The sequence below is a fragment of the Macrosteles quadrilineatus genome, unplaced genomic scaffold (genome assembly GCF_028750875.1).
Source record: "Macrosteles quadrilineatus isolate MER2022 unplaced genomic scaffold, UCM_ALF_1.0 Scaffold_6__1_contigs__length_79288215, whole genome shotgun sequence".
Lineage (NCBI taxonomy): Eukaryota > Metazoa > Arthropoda > Insecta > Hemiptera > Cicadellidae > Macrosteles > Macrosteles quadrilineatus.
Genome location: NW_026542599.1, coordinates 31,124,619 through 31,143,858, shown reverse-complemented (window position 1 = coordinate 31,143,858; position 19,240 = coordinate 31,124,619). Strand labels below are relative to the sequence as shown.

The following is a 19,240-nucleotide window of genomic DNA, read 5'->3' as shown; positions in this document are numbered from 1 at the left end:
CTCCTGCATCAATCTTTGCATGTTTCCAAACTTTATATTTATTGCATTGTTATTTTTTTTAATATAGTCTATCCTGTTGTTCTTGTACAGAGTATATCATATTGTTATTTTTCTGCAAGTTTTATCTGTTTTTCATCAAGATTGTTCTGCCTCTTTTACTAAAGTTTTACCCGGCTTACTGCATTGCTATCATTATTGTTCCTATACTGGTTTTGTTTTTCGAATCTCTTGTTTTGTCAACTTGTTTAGATTGTTTGTTATTTATAGTTGTTATTTATCTTTTATGTCTTGTTGTTGAAGTCTTGTTTCCAGTTTTTTCACTACTTTTGTACTGGCCTGTGATTTTTTTTCCTCTGCTTCTTCTTTCTGTAAGACATTGTATTTTTCTCGTAAAAATGGTGCAACCGCTTATAAATAAATCAAACTGTGTACTAGTTTGTTAGCTCAAACCATTTACTAACTAAATAAGAGGGTATGTTTGTTTAATCTATGCTTGAACTAGGGCACGGCCGCCTTTAAAGGTGGCCGTGACTAGGGTCGACCGTCTCATCGGTGGTCCACCCCTGCCCTGTCGCCATTGTTGTCATTTCCTTGAATCGCCACCATCGATGATCGCCACCACGGCCGCCTTTAAAGGCGGCCGTGATCGCCACGCCGGCGCCATTCCGTGTCTGAGTCCGATTTCCATTCCATTCCATCCTCCAATCCGACTCCAAACTCCACTGACTCCAGTCCATTTCAAATCTCTGAACCACTCCGACCACTGAACCTGACGCCTCCTCCCCCCTCCTCCTCCTCCAATCGAAACTCGATTTCTGTTCTGATGCCTCGATGTTCTTCACTAAGTTATCGCTAGTGAAAGCTTAAAAGTTGAAATTTTATGTTAAATCTTCATTAAAACTAGTTAAACAATTTAAAAGGACACCTGGTTTACGGCATACCATTTTGTTCTAAGTTAGTGCATTATTTTCTCATCTAGGAATACTATCACAAGTGTATCGTCCACATCCCTAAATTTGCAGGTAAGCTTAGGCACTTACGGGATTATGATTTTCTAGCTAAGTTTATTCCAACATAAGATAAATTAAAACGTTAGACATTTAGTTTATTCATAATGTATATAAAAACCTTATAAACAAGAGATTTTGCTTTTTAAGAATTGAGTAAACCGGCCAAGCCTAGGTTCATCTTCAGATTTGCCCAGCCTAGCTTGACCTACTTTCTCAACATTCCTAGGCTAAGTTATAGGTCTAATAGGCTAGTATATGTAGGCCTAAACTAATGTGTTAGTAAAATTGTAAAGAATTTAGTAAAAAAGGTTGTGTAAGGCCAGGCGACTTTGTGTCTTGCAACAGTTGCCCAATTAACATCTAGCCTAACTTAACCCTAGGCCTAGCAGTTGTGCCTATAATGGGCAACAATTGTAATGTGTTGGGTACAGTTTCTTAACTGGGCTATGCTAATATTGATTGAAACTATCGGTTTGATTAGTAAACCTTCATGCAATTTTTCACCATCAGCAAGTTTGGTTGGTTAGGTTAGGTTATGATAGTTTTATTTTATACTTAAAAATATTTAAAAACCAATATCGATTATTTATCAATATTTTCAATTTGATAGTTTTAATCAATAGGCCTATTAGCATAGCCCAGTTAAAAAACTGTACCCATTTCTTAACCCTCCGAGTGTTATGTGTCGTAAAAGCGACTCATAGGCTAACACATCCGCTGTAGTGTTATGTGTCTCTTTTGCGACTCACAAACACTGTTTACGGCGACGGCTCTGGGACTGACTGAATCAGATTGAACTGGATCGAGTTAGGTATAGCCTAGTTTTTTTTTTCAGAAGATTCAGAGCTCTCTCCTGATGTCTGTTTCTATACGCTTTTCATTTTAGTTCCGAAAATATTGTAGCAGACAGCTGACGTGCGTATTTGAAACAGCTTGGTTAACCTCGCACTGATGACTGATGTGTTTTATTACGTTTATCATTGTTTTTTAGTGTTAATAATCAAAAGTAGTGATATACGTGGTGCATTATAAGAAGATTTAAGTGATTTTGAAGGGCTGGTTGATGATCCTGAAGAAGTAGATAGTGATATTGATGTAAATTATCAGCCAGATTCCAAGCTGGTTGGGCTATGCATTCTTAGCTAAACGCTTTGTACCGAAATCTGTTTTTTGCCCATAACTTATTTATTTGCCTACTTCCTTATATCCCTTTGAGTGCCAACGTCCGGGGAACCGGACGTTTTTAAAACGAGCCAAAAGTGCCGACGTCCGGCCGACCGGACGTTTTTAAAACGAGCCAAAAGTGCCAACGTCCGGCTGACCGGACTTTTCGTAATGATCGAACAGTTGTCATAACAACCGAATGGATACTCGGATTCTTTTAACCCATATATTAACATTGAGTCGAAAGTTACTAGATGCGATACATCGATTTTCGTTGGTCGAAATATCGAAAATTCGATTTTTACGAAATTTTAACCTAAAAATCGCCAGATCGCGCTCGGCATTTTTAGCGCGACTTCGGGAAAAATCATCGGCATTTTTTGAGCGTTACTTTTATTTCTCGCCTGGCACTCTAAGGGTTAATATTATATTTTTGGAATCCTCATAAAATTCTGAACAAAGTGGCTATTTAAAAATATTTGAAGACCTATAAATTATAACAATTGATCGCAAACATAAATTTTTTTCATTCATTTTATAATTTTTGAGGGTAGGCCTACTTGAGTATTAAACGGAGGCCACATTTTGTCAGCGCGCTGCGGCGGTTATGTTAGGTTGGGTTATCGTAAATATTATGTGTGTAGGAATTTCCTCGCTTCGTTATGAATCGAACGATACCAGACGAGTTATACTTTCTATTATGATAACCCAACCTAACATAACCGCCGCAGCGCGCTGACAAAATGTGGCCTCCGTTTAATACTCAAGTAGGTACCTTTTTGAGAAATGTTAACCACACAAAAATTGTTGGAACATTTTTTTTTGTAATGTTTTATATGTTAGCCTACATTGAAGCCCATAATTTTCCAAACAAAATTATATAGTATACTTTACATTGTTTTTAAGGTTTCTAAAATACATTTTAATAAAACCCTGCGATTGCGCAATAAATGGGCGAACATTAAGACCAAAACTAGAGACACTACTTGGAGGGTTAATCGATACCTATATAGGCTATCGGCATTTTTTTTCCTTTATGATCCATATTCCATCTGTTTTAATTTATTCAAAAGAATTACAGAAATACAGAGAAAGCAAAAATGTCTAAGTTATACTTGGTTCAATAACCGAGTTACTGAGTTACTGAAGGTCGTATAAGAGAATGGGATTGAGAACTAGGTAACTTAATCATGTTTATGCAAAAATAATAGCCTATAGTCCTATATATAATTTAGAAATGGAACTATTTTAAATTAGCCTAACCTAGAACATAAACTAACCAAAATTGCTGTAGGCTAAGTTACCGTTTCGAAATTCCGTTTGATAACAGAAAAGGCACAGTCTATCAAACGGGATTTTGAAATGTTACAGCAAGTTTGGTTGGTTTAGAACAGTTTCATTTCAATATAATATTTTTTTATTGTTTGTCGATACTGAACATTATCGTAGGCCCTACCCTAGTTGTCAGCTGATAAGTTTCAAACTGTTAATATCAATATAGGTAGCCTATGGTAAGTTAAGCTATTGAATAAAAAAATAAAATATCAATATATCCAAAAAAAATCATCGATAATAATGAATGTTCCCTTTAACAGGAAAGTATCTAAAAATCCACTAGGCCTAAGTTAATAACTGAATCAACTCAGAAGTGAACACTTAGGCCTATTAACCTACCAGGATACGAAAGATCACATTCTGAACATTCATTTGATTAAGTTAAACATCAATTAACTGTTACAAGCTGTATAACAATGTCATAACGGTTATAGGTACGGTAATTACAATGACATTTTGGTGACTACGCCATTCCTGCAGTCAACACTCGGGAAATTTAAAAACACACACACAACTTGTTTGGCATTAACTTACCCTGCTCAGGTTAATTTTTGGTATTGGGATGTTGCGGGTGGTACCACTGGATAGCCATTGAGTTTATTTTCATTGTGGTATTGATTTTTAGTTTTTCAAATATGTAAATATCATTAACTTATTAGTAACTTACATATATTAAGTTTATGATAAATTTTTTTTAACAAACTAACGCTGTACACGGTTTTCAATTTTTTTTTTTTCGGTTCTCCGTTTTTTATTATATGCCCAAAAAACTTACGAAACAAAATATTTTCCTAACTTGTTATATATTTCTATGTAGGGAATTAAGTTAGATTGTCTACATTTAAAATGTATGAATTTCCACCATAAAAAATCTGTAGAAAAAATTTTACCCGGACTACTTAAAATGTATTTTTAAGTAGCCTATTCTTTACTTAAAAATTCTTTTTATTCTCTCACTTTAGCCTACTGAAGAAAAAAGACTTACTATAGGTCGGCCGCTTAGAAAACGACCTCCTCCAGCATTGGTTTAGCATTAGCGCGCAGGTCGTTTTCTAAGCGGCCGAACTATAAATCATTGTTATATTACTAGCCTACCTATATTTCTAGAATCTCCTGTTATTTCTGAACAAAAGAAATATGAGGTTGGCTAGGTTTACTTCTACGGTTGAATTTTTATGAATTTTCAAACAAAGGTCTGCAAAATCGTCAAATGGGTTGGCAATTTCACACTTCTAACATTGGCCACTGCTAAGGCTAATTTAGGTTAGGCCCTACTGTAGGGGGACTGTTGCGCAACTCACTCATAGCCTCTGAAGTCTAGCGACAGTTGAGCTCACAATTAACTTAAACCTATATTTTTGTGTTCAGAAATGGGTGACAGCGATGACGAGTATGGAGATAGAAAACGTCGTGACAAATTTCGTGGTGAAAGAACAGAATCTTACAGAAGTGGAGAAGGAAGAAGAGAAGATAGAAGAAGAGATGACTGGATAGAGAGGTAGGCTCCTAATTTCCTTATGGATTTGTAAACTTTAATTTCAGTTTTCAGGTACACAAGGCTGTCTCCGACAAATTCAAATGGTATTTTCAGATTCAGCATGCAAAATATTCTAAAAAGACAATGAAATAAAAATAGAATTTGGAAAGGCTTTATATACTGTACTTGCAGTAAGGTAGGCCTACCTTTTAAAAATGTAAGTTACTGTTAATGTTGTAACTTACCTGTGTAATTTTAACCATCGCCAGAGACGACTGCAGGGCGAAGCCCTACTCACTACCCGATCAGTAATTTTGTTGGGGTTAAAAAATTTACTGTACATTTTGACGTTTTTCCACTTCTATATGATGTTTAAAGTTGATTAGGTATATTAACACCTCTTTTTCTTAAGATTTATGAACATAATTGTAGTGACATATATTGTAAGAAAGGGGATTAACCCTGTTTCCACGGTGATCATCTACGCAGACACTCTGTTCACATTACACTTAGTCGACTCAGTTGGTGTGAACAGAGTTGAACAGTAGCATGAGCATCGATTTTCAAAATCCTTTCCCAGCTGATGTGAGCTAGGCAATGACCGGTAGGGATGACTTCTGAGAAACAACTATAACCTATAAGCCACACACTCTATCGGTAATCAGCCAATGAGATGGTCTAATGAAGAAGATAATGAGTCTAAGATTTAAAACGAAAAACTTGTGGCGCATGCTAATTTACAAACATCTTCACCTATTGAACTATTATTATCTACTGCTTGCGCCCCACGTCTTTTGTTTCAAATCTTACAAGTATTTATCCTCTCCACATATTTTAAAATTATTTTCAACTTTTTAGTGCGTTTAAAAACATGACATTTATAAAAAGTATTTTTATTTATAAATTATTTTTTTATCTAAAGGTTGTGTAGCACTTATGCTATCTACAACATCTATAAAGTAAGTATCAAACATGTTTGCAACATAAATAGGATTTTCAATTAGTTCATCATTCAGTCAAAGACTAAAGTGTTATTTTTTTTTATTTTATTTATTTTTTTTTTTTTAACTTCATTATTAATTATTCTTCATGTGGTTTTGTTAATGTTAATTGAATCATGAATTTGGAAATGAAAAAACTTCTTTTTACTTAAGGTAAGTGCCCCAAATACCAACACCCTAAGACCAGAAATAAGCTGTCTTAGGTCATAAAAAATATTAAGGTTATGTAAAACCTGTTTTTAATGGAATAAATCAATTTGCCATAATATTAACAATGAAAAAACATCAAAATATGAAATAAAAACCCTAGTTTTAACTACTTATAAGCATTTAAATGTTGGGTAGCAAATATGCAACTTTACAAAAAATACCGACAACAATGAAAATTATTCCGACATCTCATGTCCTAATTACCGACAGTATGTTTATAAGAGGGATTTAAACTACAAGGTAACTTTGTATTTGTAATAAATGTATTTTTAAAGATTCCTTGTGTTTTCAATTTCCTGAATTACCACTCGTATCTTAATATTTTGTCATTCACCACCCTAAAAAATTATCCTTAGCCAACAGGTTATGTTTGACGATCTTGCTAAACAAAAGTCACTTAGTATTTTTGCTGAAAACAAATGCTCAAAGTCGTATCAAAATGTCTTTTTACCTTTAGCAAAAGTAAGTTAGGGTATTTTTAACAATAACAATCGTGATCAGTAGTAAAAACATTGACATCTGACGAAAATAAACACACTGCTTAGCACCGACATACAGCTTAGCAGCCGATGACGATAGCTTCGCCATGACCACCTAGAGTAGTGTTTGCTTAGTTTCCGAGTTATACTCAATTACATGTTAGCTTATATAATAAGATGTGGAAAGTAATCAATTGCATTATATTGCATAAAATCATTGTTTATTCTATAAAATCACACGACATGAACATATGAATAAAACCACCAACAAAGAAGAGAAGAAAATGCATTTTTACAGATTAAAATGGGTTAAACTTAGACTAATCAAAATTCACAATGTACGTAGTAACTTATGTACAAAAGACTTTACAACAATATTACAAGCAAATATTAATTACAACCTACAGCACAACAAATAAGAAAATACATTTTTACAGATTCAAATGGGTTTATCCACGGCCGCCTTTAACTACAAAGGCGGCCGTGGTTTATCTTAGGCTACTCAACATTTCAAAGTCTGTGGTACAAATTATGTACAAAAACCCATCAACAGTCAAACAACACAAACAAATACAAATACAAGCAAATAAGGATTAAAACCTACAACAAAGAATAAAATACACTTTTACAAATTTAAATGGGTTTAACTATGACTAATCAAAATTTACAATATCTGTAGCAACTTATGTACAAAAAGGCTCTACAACAACATTCAGGCAAAGAAATTTAAACATAGGCCTACAGCAAAACAAAGAAGAAAATGCAATTTTACGATTTCAAAATGTTTTAACTTAACCTACTCAACATTAACTACCTATATGTACAAAATACCTTGTTCAGTTGATTCACTGTTCGTTTACTTACGAACTAAAAGTAAGGTACCCTCGTCTGTCAAATAGTGGTTCTTTCAAAATGTTTGTTATTTCTACAAAAGGGACTTCGTCAACGTCATCCACTTCAGGCCAAATAAATTTTTCTCCTCTTCGGGCGAGATATTTAATTTCAGCCGTGTTGTCTTGAAGAACACGTAGCACTTGACCAATATATTTTTTGTCTTGATCGGGTTTAGCAGTTGGATATGGTACTACGACCCAATGTCCTACACCAATATCCTTTGTGTTGGGCCTTTCTGCACTTGAAAGTTTGTCAAAGTCAAATTCATTAACTGGTGGTTGAGGGTAGTCATTCTCGTCGAGCTCAGATGAAGCTTCTTCTCTTTCTTGTTTCTTCTTGCTCGTCTTTTCTTTCTTCAGTTTCACGGTCTGTTCTTTCATGGCTTGTAGATTTCGCCTTCTTTCTCTTCTTTCTTCTAAATCTTTAGCTTTTTTTGCTTTTTGTTCTGCTAGGCTTCTGTGATACACCTTCCAGCTTTCAGATGTCATGACTGTAGGCATTTTTACGCTGTTTCTTTTCTTCTTTTTGCCAGAGTCTTTTTTTGGACCAGGCCAAAAAACACAGTCCTTGAAAGGCGATGGAATGATGTCTTTAACGTCCTGAGTAGAAGTAGATGGCGGGGGCGTTTGACTTCTAACAGCCTGTGAGGTAGATGGCGGGGGCGTTTGACTTCTAACAGCCTGTGAGGTAGATGGCGGGGGCGTTTGACTTCTGGCAGCCTGTGAGGTAGATGGTGTCGAAAGCTCGGAGGGGGTTGGTTGACAAGCCAATGATGAGTTTTTTATATCTTGTAAAATCGGGTTAGAAATAACAGTAACTGGCAAATCCAACTCAACAACCATGTTTTGACCGAGGCCCAAGTCTTCAAATAGCTCCTCATTCAGCACAATGGTCTCGTTTAAGTCATCCAGAGTCATGTCAAAGTTGAAATCTGCCTCCACAGCTGGTGTGAGAACGTTAGGGGCGTCTGCTTCTTCAGGCAAAATGGTGGCGTCGTGTTCATCATTGGGACCGATTGTGGCGTCGGGGTCTTCAACGTGATCAATTGTAGTGTCTTGATTGATTGGAAGATCGTTGGCTGCAATTTTCAAATCTTCTCTAATACCTCTCCATATCTCAAATAGAGATTCATCACGCCTTTTAACAGGCCCACCTCGCCTAAAAACCTTCATTCTCTCACTCCCTATCTTCTTCTCGAGATACACCAACGCGGTATTTATCTTTTCCACATCGTCATTTGATTTTACAACCGATTGTGGTTTTTGCTTTTGGGCCAAGTTCCCAACTATTTTAGTCAAGTCAATGTCTTGGACACTCAAACTTAGCAAGCCGCAAGTTTTAAACCCGTGTTTAATGGTTTCCGGCTTTAAGGTGGAATTGATGACGGTTTGCAGAATGGCCGGGAAATCTTCTTTTCTCACTTTCTGTGATGAATTTTGAAACCGCCACTCGCCAACAGCTTTTTTCCACGCCGTTTTTAACGGGTGGAAAACAGCAACATCTAATGGCTGCAAGATGTGTGTGGCATTAGGCAAAAGGGCCACGAGCTCAATTTCTTTGGATGTACAAAATTCGCTTAACTCTAGGGACATATGTGATACATGACCGTCCAAGAACATGATCACTGGTCGCGGTACGTTGTTGGCGGTCAGGTATGGCTCAAAGGTGTTTGCCATGTACTCAAAAAATGACTCACATGTCATCCATCCTGCCTCACTTTTGCCTAATGCCCACCCATCTGGAACAGCCATCCCTACCTGTACCGGGATACGTTCGTATGCATACAATAGCATTGGTGGTGCAACGCCACCGTCCGCACTAACTGTCATAAGGACCGTAACATTCTCTTTGTCCGTGTTGCCTGCCACATTGTAAACACTTCTGTCTCCTCTTGCGGCAATGACCTTCCCTGTTTTGGGAGCAAGAAAAAAGGCGGTCTCGTCGCAATTGAAGATTCGCCGCGGATCCTCGAAGACACTCATCAACTGCTTTTCTTCTGCATACCTTTTTACTTCTGCACACCACTCCGCGACCCTCTCCTCAGTGATGGCAGCACGTGAAGTCGTCAGGGTCTGGCACTCCCGGACGGCGAGGTTTTTGTGGCGGCCCATAAAGAGTTCATACCATCGACGGCCAGGTTTATCGTTGACGAATGGGTTAGGCCTACCCGTGCTGGTGAGCATCCGCCCAGCACTATGGATGAGTTGATCTTTAGTGATGGGGAAACCTCTCGTCTTACATGTTAAAACCCATTTCACTAGGATGTCTTCTTCGTCCTAAGAGAGAATTGGCTTCCTACCCAACTTACAGTTTTCGTCGTAACGCCCAGACACTTTGTCATGGAGCGTTACCCTAGGTACTCCAAACCGTTTTGCCGCGGATGACACCGTGTCGGTACCGCTCCTAACCGCCAGAATAGCCCCTTTCATATCTTCGTCAGAATACTGCTTCCGCTTCTTTGGCGGGGGCGTTTTTGTTGCAGGCATTCTAAAAAAAAAAAAAATCAAAACACAGCATTTGTGTATATATTATTATATTTATTTATACCGGTATATGTGTTTGTTTTCGTTGTCAACTTTAACATGTAAGTTATTGGATTTTGTATTTCTTAACACAATTTAAAAAATAACGACAATAAAAACATTTAATAATTATGTCAACAACTTCAAGTAGTAGAAAGGCTAGTTCGGTATAAAAAATAAAGATTTGTTTTATTATTAGTAGTAAAAGAATTAAATCACGACAGTTTGTACTTGTTTTCAAACAAGTGTCGGTATTATTTTGCGTACAAACGTATTGGAATTAATACCGACAGCGCCGCGTCGGTATTTGGCGAAATGACGAAATTTTGCTTCAAATACCGACAGCATTAAAATTAAGGAGAAACAGGTTAGATTTCAATATTTTGATATTGATTTTAAAAGTATAAATGTTGACGTGATCATTAAACCAACTGTCAACCCACGTACATATGTTTTTAAACTTTTAATCTCTAAAGCAGAACTCTATGTTCCTAGTGAAATACATTAAGTTTCTTACCTGAAATCACAGTTGACATACAGCGTCCGACGTATTCAACTCGCTCAAACTCAGAAAAGGAGGGAACGGATTCTTCTTCTTCTCGATCATAGAAAAAAACACGGCGCTCACAGCTATCTAAATATTAGGTTAGTGGAGACGTATGTGAGCTTATTTTTTCAGTGTAAAAGTGAAAGTGTCGGTATTTGGTGCAGTGTTGGTATTTAGGGCACTTACCTTAGTTACTTTATTTTTTTAGTTTAGAGAAAATACATTTATTTTGTACTTTTCTAGCCATCCTACTCATTTTTATGTAATATATACATCTAACGCTTGTAAATTTAGTTTAGGAAAGACATTTTTTTAATAAACTGTTAATCTGTTACAAAGGTTAGGCTAATGTAATAAATCCCTAATGAAAAAATCTTGATACAGCAAACTCCCTCTTATCCGGACACCTCTTAACCGGTTATCGGTTTAACCGGACTATACTCGGTGGAAATGGCATCTCTTTAACCGGACAATTTTTATCAGCACATCGGTTTTACCTGACTAGATCGGCAGGAAGTGGGCGGTACTGAAACGACTGTTCTCATGGGAAAGATTTGAGACCATTGATCACGTGTCTAAATACAATGCTCTCCTAAATTTAAGTCAAATACTGTATATATACTATGCATTTAAACGGTCCGTTTTAACAAGTTTTTGGGGACGTTACCTCTCTCAAGATCACTTAAACAGACTGTCTGCGAGAAACAATTAAGGATGACTCAGCGGCAAGTATTGTAAACAACAGATGATGCAACATCAGTGATGCCAACCCATCCATCAGAAATTTACCACAAAAAATAAAAAACAGTTATCTCAACACTTAGGCCTATAGGCCTACTGATTTTAATGGCCTAAGGTAACTGTTGACAGCCAAGAAATAAATTAAAAATACCCCTGCTGCAGCAAACCTGCCGACTAAGCGAACTTTCATTTGCCTGAATTGATTTTCAATTCAATGTAAAGTGTGTTTTTTGGTAAAACATTAACAACTCAGTATAAAATAGCTAAATTAATTTACCAAGTTTGATCAAAATATATCCATGAATTGGATTTCCGTATTTTTCAACTTGTACTTTTGATAATTCGTCTGTGTTGTAGCTTTTTTGACGAAGTTAAACCTTAGAATTCTTAGGAGATGTAGCCACGTGGCGCTATATGGGTACAAGCGCCCAAGTGTGTATGGTACATTGTCTCAAAAAATAAAATTATATTCTTCAACAGACAACTGGACAAGCAGTTTTAGATTTTGAATCCAGTGGTTAGGGATTTTTACTGTTCTGTCGTCAGATTTTGAATTCTTACTGTGATTCCAATTCAATTAAAATTCCCTTCTTGGTGAAATGTTATACTGATGTAGGTAAGTCTAATCTTCACTAGTTAACCAATGTTTTTGTTTCAGAGATACGTGGGGAGGTGGACGCAGTAGAGCTCGTGGTGACTACAGAGGTACAGTCAGGGAGAGGTACAGTCCAGCCAGACAACATGACTTCTCCCCACCTCCCAAGAGGATCAGGACTGAGTGGTTAGTGGCTAGATAAACGGCATGTTATTTACATTGTTGTAGAAAGGCGTGTTGTTAGTGTTTAGTATCTTGGACTGGGATGAATCAGTTCCCATCACATCCATACGATACATTGGTTAAGACCGCTTTCTCTAAAAGCGTTAAGAGTAGGCTACTGTAGGGCTAAATACCTCCCGTAAAAATTACATCAATGTAGATGTAAAAAGGAAAACAAAATTAACCCTAAAATCTTTATAGGTAGGTAACTGTAGTCAATCTAGTCATTCTCTTTTTTCAACATTTCCTACCGATTGCCACATACAGTTGCTTAGGTGTGTGACGCATAAGGTATACTGAGCTATAGCCTACTGACTGAAATACATAAAAACACTTTCAATACCAAGACCAATAGAAAACTGGAAAACTACTCCCAAGACCTAAATTTTGTTGCTTAATACATTTTTTTAGATTGCCAAACTAAACCGACATAAAGAAAGCATTCTGATTTTTAAAAAATCCTGAAAATCTTTGGCCCTTGTGCTCAATGTTACGTGCTTAATTCAAAACCTAATTCATTACTATGAAACATAAGTTTCTTGAGAACGTCTGTATGACATTACGTCATATACATTGACGAAGGCTAATGTTTGGTTGTTCCAGGGATGACAGGAGGATGCCCTATGCAGATACAAGCTACAACTATTCTGCGTCTTGGGGGGGCCAAGAATCACAAACACCATATACTAACAATGCTCAGAGGTAAGCTTATCAGTCGTTCAGAAACATTTCAACTCATTGGTAGCCAAAGCTGATCAGAGTTTAATCAGTATTGTCATTGGCTGCTGTTAGGTTAATTCCACAACTTACTTAACCATCTTTTAAGAGTATTATGTACAGGGATATAGATCAGCTAGCTTACCTAGTAGATAGTGTCAAGATTAGGTTTGGTAACGCACACAAAACAGTAAAAGTTTCTTCCCTGTTTGAGACGTCATCAGAAGTGAGAAGAAGACTGGCAGTTAAAGTTCAAATTTGATTAATACCCCTAATCAGCCTATCAATTGGCTTTTCCTTAATTTTTAACCATCTTTTTTTGATTTCAGAGCCGAGCAAACTGAAACTCAGCCACCAATGATGTCTTTGAAAGCATTTTTACAATCGCAAGATGATAATATATCTGACGAAGAGGCAATCCGTAAATATAATGAGTACAAGCTGGAGTTCAGACGGCAGCAGCTTAATGAGTTTTTTGTTGCTCACAAGGAGGAAGAATGGTAAGTAGATTGAATTTGACTTGTAAACACTTAAACTACAAACTTCAGATAGAAAAATCAGAGGATTATAAACCTTAAGTAATTAGGTACGCGGTTAGTTATCTGCCATGTAATTATTTATCATAAATTAAGTACACTTTGCTTTCAACGTGTTGTAGGCTATATTGATTTCCAAAATAACTTTCTGACAAAACTTGTGTGAAATAATTTAGCGGATCATAAAAATTGTTCCCCTTTTCTAGCTTCAAATATACACATTCATGTTTGCCTACTTTCTTTAAAGTTATTTAGACAGACATTGTTAAGCGAAACAAGAAAATTATTTGATTAATTTAGGGATGGACGAGATTGGATTTTTAGTTTGAGACGAGACGAGACGAGATTTTTTATTTCTCATAAAATTTCGAGACGAGATCGAGACGGGATTTCCCATCTCATACACAACGGGAAATGCACGTTCAAAATTTTTACCTGATTTTGTAACATTGTTAGATGACTGTTTAAATACAAAAATAATGATAATAGGCAAGAATATTTACAATCTTTTATTAAAAAACATCAGCATAACATTTTTTTATTAATCACGCCTAACTTATTAAAAAGGCCTACGATTAGGAAACATAGTGATATCAGTTAGGATAGAGTTCAACTTATCCTAAAATAGAATAAATCATAAAATAAAAGCAATATTAATTTTTATAAAATAGTTACTTGTTTTGACTTTTTATAGTAATAAAACATTCCTCACACTGCTTACACTTAACAAAACTTCTCAAATGTTATTAAAGTAATATTTACATTTAAAGAATTAATTAAATAAGAACGCCTTCGCAAAGGAAACGCAATTACTACACGCTCCTGTATTGCGGGTATTGCATTGACTTTCTGCAGGCGTTTTTAATTTTTTTTTTATTTTTTTTTTTTTATTCTCGTCTCGATAAAAATCTCGGCCAAAAAGAAATCTCGTCTCGTGTAACGAGATTTAAAATTTCCCGAAAATTTCCCGAAATTTTGAGACTTGACCATCCCTAATTAATATAATGAATCTTGTAGAAAGGAAGAGGATCTGTGTTGTAGTGGCCATTAATTAAAAAAAACATGTTTTCCTTCAAATTTGTAATTTCTGCTAAAATTTTACACATTGAAATATGTCTACGTTGTTTTTAACCAAGATTCACCTGTCCTCAGTATTTATAAACAATATTTATTGTTGTAGCCTAGTACACACCTTAAATATGAACTGACAATATAAATGTTGTCGTCTTGACTGAAAGCTTGAGATTGCCGATGGTTGTGTTTTGTAGCAGTGATTTGCTAACCCGATATCTTTATTACAGCATACTGGTCAACAGGCTGGTCACTTCTATATTGATATTGTGATATATTGTGTTTATATTGTATTGTGTGCACATCAAGAGGACTTTCACAATATGTCAGGGGGTTGCGCGCAATGCAATCACCCTTAGTTGCGTTTATTTTTAACTCGCGTTGCGTATTTATTTATTTCGCGCACCTCTTCGAATCGTCAAGATGTTGATACAGGTGAGGTATAGACTACGCTGACAATTGCATCGTTCACTCTGTGCTTTTCTCTTGTTTACTCATAGTTTATTGTTTGATTTTAAAAAGTTTTCAAAATTGTGATTAAAGTTGATATGTTCCTAGCCTCTGTGATAGCCTTTTTTAATCTATAGTGGTAGCCTACTTAATCATCCAAAATCGAAAAAATATCGATACGTGATTATTATTGATTTTAAACTGTAGGAAGACATAATTTATAATACTATGAGTAAGCAAGAGACATTAATAACGTTTTACAGGTTGAATAATATATCATTCCTGCCACCTTCCACACATAACCTAATAATACATATTCTCATTTATATAGATCGATATGATTAAATTACTCCAATAACCAATATCTATTTGCCGTGCCAAAACTGTTTATAAATCTCAATTAGTAGCCTATCTGTTTTAAAAATAGATTTAAGATATATTTTATAACTGTCTATAAACCATCGGTATGTTATCTCGATAATTCTTTTATAGCAATTTTGGTCTTAAGATGGCTTTTATCGATAATTCATTAGTCTAATGGCTGCTAACTGCAAACACGCCTGTGCAAGTTTAAACCAAGAATAAAAAAACCTTATAGACTCAATAAATTAAAAGGAGAACTTTTTGTGTTGTGGAAGTTGGCAAACCAGGAAACTGTTTTGTAATTTGCACAATTATTGTTAAAGGTTCAAACTAAAATACCATCCTGAAGAATCGATCAAAAGGAAGCAAGAACAGCAAGATTCACTCAAGGTAGGGCAATTCCTTTAATTTAAATTTAGGTGTATGACATGTATTTTATCACATTATAAATTATAAAAATAAAATTTTTATGAGCATATGCAGCGAGTTGTCTATTCATAATGTGCGTTGTAGGCTACAGTGGACCTAGATTTATCTGAATAAGGTAGTTCACAGTAAAAATTTTTAGTTCTTGTCTTAATGCCGGTTTTCTGTGAAGTGTAGTTTTCCTATATGTAGTATTTATAAATCACTGTAGTGACTGCAACTACACAGCACTAGTCTTGTAGACTGAACCTGTATAGCCTTAAAAGCTTAAGCATTTCTTAGCAGCAACGTTCGTGATTTATTAAATCATTCACATGATCTTGTGATGTGTTATTCCTATATTTAGAAGCAAAGAAAAAAAAGTAGGGATGGACGGGTCCCGAAATTTCGGGAATTTTTCGGGAAAAAAATATTCCCGATTATCGGGACGGGATTACATTTGACTCGGGAATTTTTCGGGACGGGATTTGGTCCGATCGTCGGCGATTTTTCCGCTTCACGAGTGCCGATAACGCCGTTATTGCGAGCGATAGGTCCGCGAACGCAGGAGACGAAGTCATTTCGACGATTACGCCGTGACCGCGGAGTCATAACGACGATCGCGCCGTGACCGCGAAGTCCTACCGACGATCGCGCTGTGACCAAGAGTCATACCGACTATCACGCCGTGACCGCGAGTTATACCGACGATCGCGCCGTGACCGTGGAGTCATACTGACGATCATGCCGTGATGGCGAGTCATACAGACGATCACGACGTGACCGCGGAGTCCTACCGACGATCGCGCCGTGACCGCGAGTCATACCGACGATCGCGCCGTGACCGCGAGTCATACCGACGATCGCGCCGTGACCGCGGAGTCCTACCGACGATCGCGCCGTGACCGCGAGTCATACCGACGATCGCGCCGTGACCGCGGAGTCATACCGACGATCGCGCCGTGACCGCGGAGTCCTACCGACGATCGCGCCGTGACCGCGGAGTCCTACCGACGATCGCACCGTGACCGCGGAGTCATACTGACGATCATGCCGTGATCGCGAGTCAAACCGACGATCATGCCGTGACCGCGAGTCATACCGACGATAACCCCGTGACCGCGGAGTCATACCGACGATCGCGCCGTGACCGCGAGTCATGACGACGATCATGCCGTGATGGCGAGTCATACAGACGATCACGACGTGACCGCGGAGTCCTACCGACGATCGCGCCGTGACCGCGAGTCATACAGACGATCGCGCCGTGACCGCGAATCATACCGACGATCGCGCCGTGACCGCGAGTCATACCGACGATCGCGCCGTGACCGCGGAGTCCTACCGACGATCGCGCCGTGACCGCGAGTCATACCGACGATCGCGCCGTGACCGCGGAGTCCTACCGACGATCGCGCTGTGACCGCGGAGTCCTACCGACGATCGCGCCGTGACCGCGGAGTCCTACCGACGATCGCGCCGTGACCGCGGAGTCCTACCGACGATCGCGCCGTGACCGCGGAGTCCTACCGACGATGGCGCCGTGACCGCGGAGTCATACTGACGATCATGCCGTGATCGCGAGTCAAACCGACGATCATGCCGTGACCGCGAGTCATACCGACGATAACCCCGTGACCGCGTAGTCATACCGACGATCGCGCCGTGACCGCGAGTCATGACGACGATCGCGCCGTGACCGTGGAGTCATACCGACGATAACCCCGTGACCGCGGAGTCTTACCAACGATCGCGCCGTGACCGCGAGTCATGACGACGATCACGCCGTGACCGTGGAGTCATACCGACGACAACCCCGTGACCGCGGAGTCATGACGACGATCGCGCCGTGACCGTGAGTCATACAGACGATCACTCCGTGACCCGCGAGTCACAAGTTTCTATAGGTACCTGTAAATTGTTACCCATTTTTTTGTTTTTATAGATCAGTGCCACCACAAATGGTAAACATTTATTTCGTATGTCTATTTTGGTAACTGCAATACAGTACTTTCTTTTTATGCACAGAAAAAAATCCCGTCCCGTCCCGTCCCGAAAATCAGGAAGGAAATAAAAATCCCGTCCCGTCCCGTCCCGAACTAAAAATTCAATCCCGTCCATCCCTAAAAAAAAGTGATGTTTTTGACAAATTAAAAAAATGAACAAAAAGCCACACCTACTGTATCTACCATGATTTAGGCTAAAGAGGAGTTTAAATACACAATTTCATATTCACAATGCACCCTACAATTCTTATAGGAGATTTTTTCGTGCTATTCACATTACTGAAAACATGTGAGCGTTAACTGTCCTCACGACCCTCATCAAGACAAAGTATATTTAACTTCTGTAACTATATGCATTATACAGATTTGATGTTGACTTAATTATTTAGTTTCAGTTCTGGTAAAGTTAAAATTAATATAGTAAGCCTAGTAGATAAGGATAAGTAAAGGTAAAAACAGTAGAAGCGTTATTTGGGTCTTGATGTTTTTAGGACAGGTAGTGTCGCTGAAACTTCCATTTGAAATACATGGCTTTGAACACAAACTGCACCGTGATTGTGAAATGGAGTATAGGTTGAACAAAGTGTTATTTTGTGTAGGCCCCTGCACACAACAAGCTAGCTCTACTACTTAAAAAAAATTACTCATACAAAACAAATTTGTAGGCAATACACTAAGAAAAAAATATTTCTTTTTAGCTCAGAAATGGGGAGTTAACGAGGATATTACCAACTGCTTAGTGCTGTGATGTTTTTTTAGAAACGTGTTGAGGTTTTTATGGAGTTTATGGAAAGTGGACGATTGGACAAAGTGAGCGTAGACGCGGACCAATCAGAACAGCTGATCAAACTGTTGGACGCTGCGGTTATCAAACTGGAAGGAGGCAATGACTTTGACCTGCAAATATTGGACGAAGTAGTAGGTAGGCAAACCCCATGCTTGTAAATTAAGATTAATCTGTTAGTTTATTTTATTGGTCAATGCAAATAGTTTTTTTTCGCGCCATTATAGTATTTTTACGTGTTTTTTGTTTGTTTTAACTGTTTTAAGGAAACATCCCATATTACTAATATTGTATGTCTAATCTTGTTACTAACTAGCTAAAACCTTTTAATAGTATCATTAGTTGATGACCCAATGGCAAATGGTAGCTTACTCCATATGGATTAGTTGAAGACAATTTTTTGTTATGTTTATGTATGGTAATTTCAGTGTATAATATTATTAAAATTATTGCAACAAAAGAGTAGCTTAGAATTTATCAGAATTTATTTGTGTGTCAGGTTAAGTGATTCCTTCATCATTTATAATGCATGTTTGTATAAATTATTTGAAATGTTTCAGCTCCTCCCGCCCCAGTTGTTCAACCTTCAACTGAGGAGGAGAATAAAGCTGTGATCAAAAAGTAAGTTTGCCTCTCCAAAATTTGTTATCCTAACAGTTACAATCCAAGCTACATAAAACTGTGAGATTGAAGATGCAACGGCAATTTGTC

At 37.7% G+C, this 19,240-nt stretch overlaps 1 protein-coding gene across 4 annotated transcripts in view; it reads left to right on the top strand.

The window, feature by feature from the left end:
* Positions 1–813: 813 nt before the first annotated feature.
* Positions 814–19,240, top strand: part of LOC128996287 (serrate RNA effector molecule homolog) — a 40,636-nt gene continuing 22,209 nt past the window's right edge. For all 4 annotated transcript variants that reach the window (XM_054421501.1, XM_054421500.1, XM_054421503.1 and 1 more), the window contains exons 1-8: positions 814–1,022; positions 4,878–5,007; positions 12,039–12,161; positions 12,801–12,899; positions 13,244–13,414; positions 15,658–15,724; positions 18,505–18,667; positions 19,090–19,150. In XM_054421501.1, the coding sequence (XP_054277476.1) occupies positions 4,880–5,007; positions 12,039–12,161; positions 12,801–12,899; positions 13,244–13,414; positions 15,658–15,724; positions 18,505–18,667; positions 19,090–19,150 (812 nt within the window). In that variant the 5' untranslated portion in view covers positions 814–1,022; positions 4,878–4,879. The remainder of the gene's footprint in view (positions 1,023–4,877; positions 5,008–12,038; positions 12,162–12,800; positions 12,900–13,243; positions 13,415–15,657; positions 15,725–18,504; positions 18,668–19,089; positions 19,151–19,240) is intronic.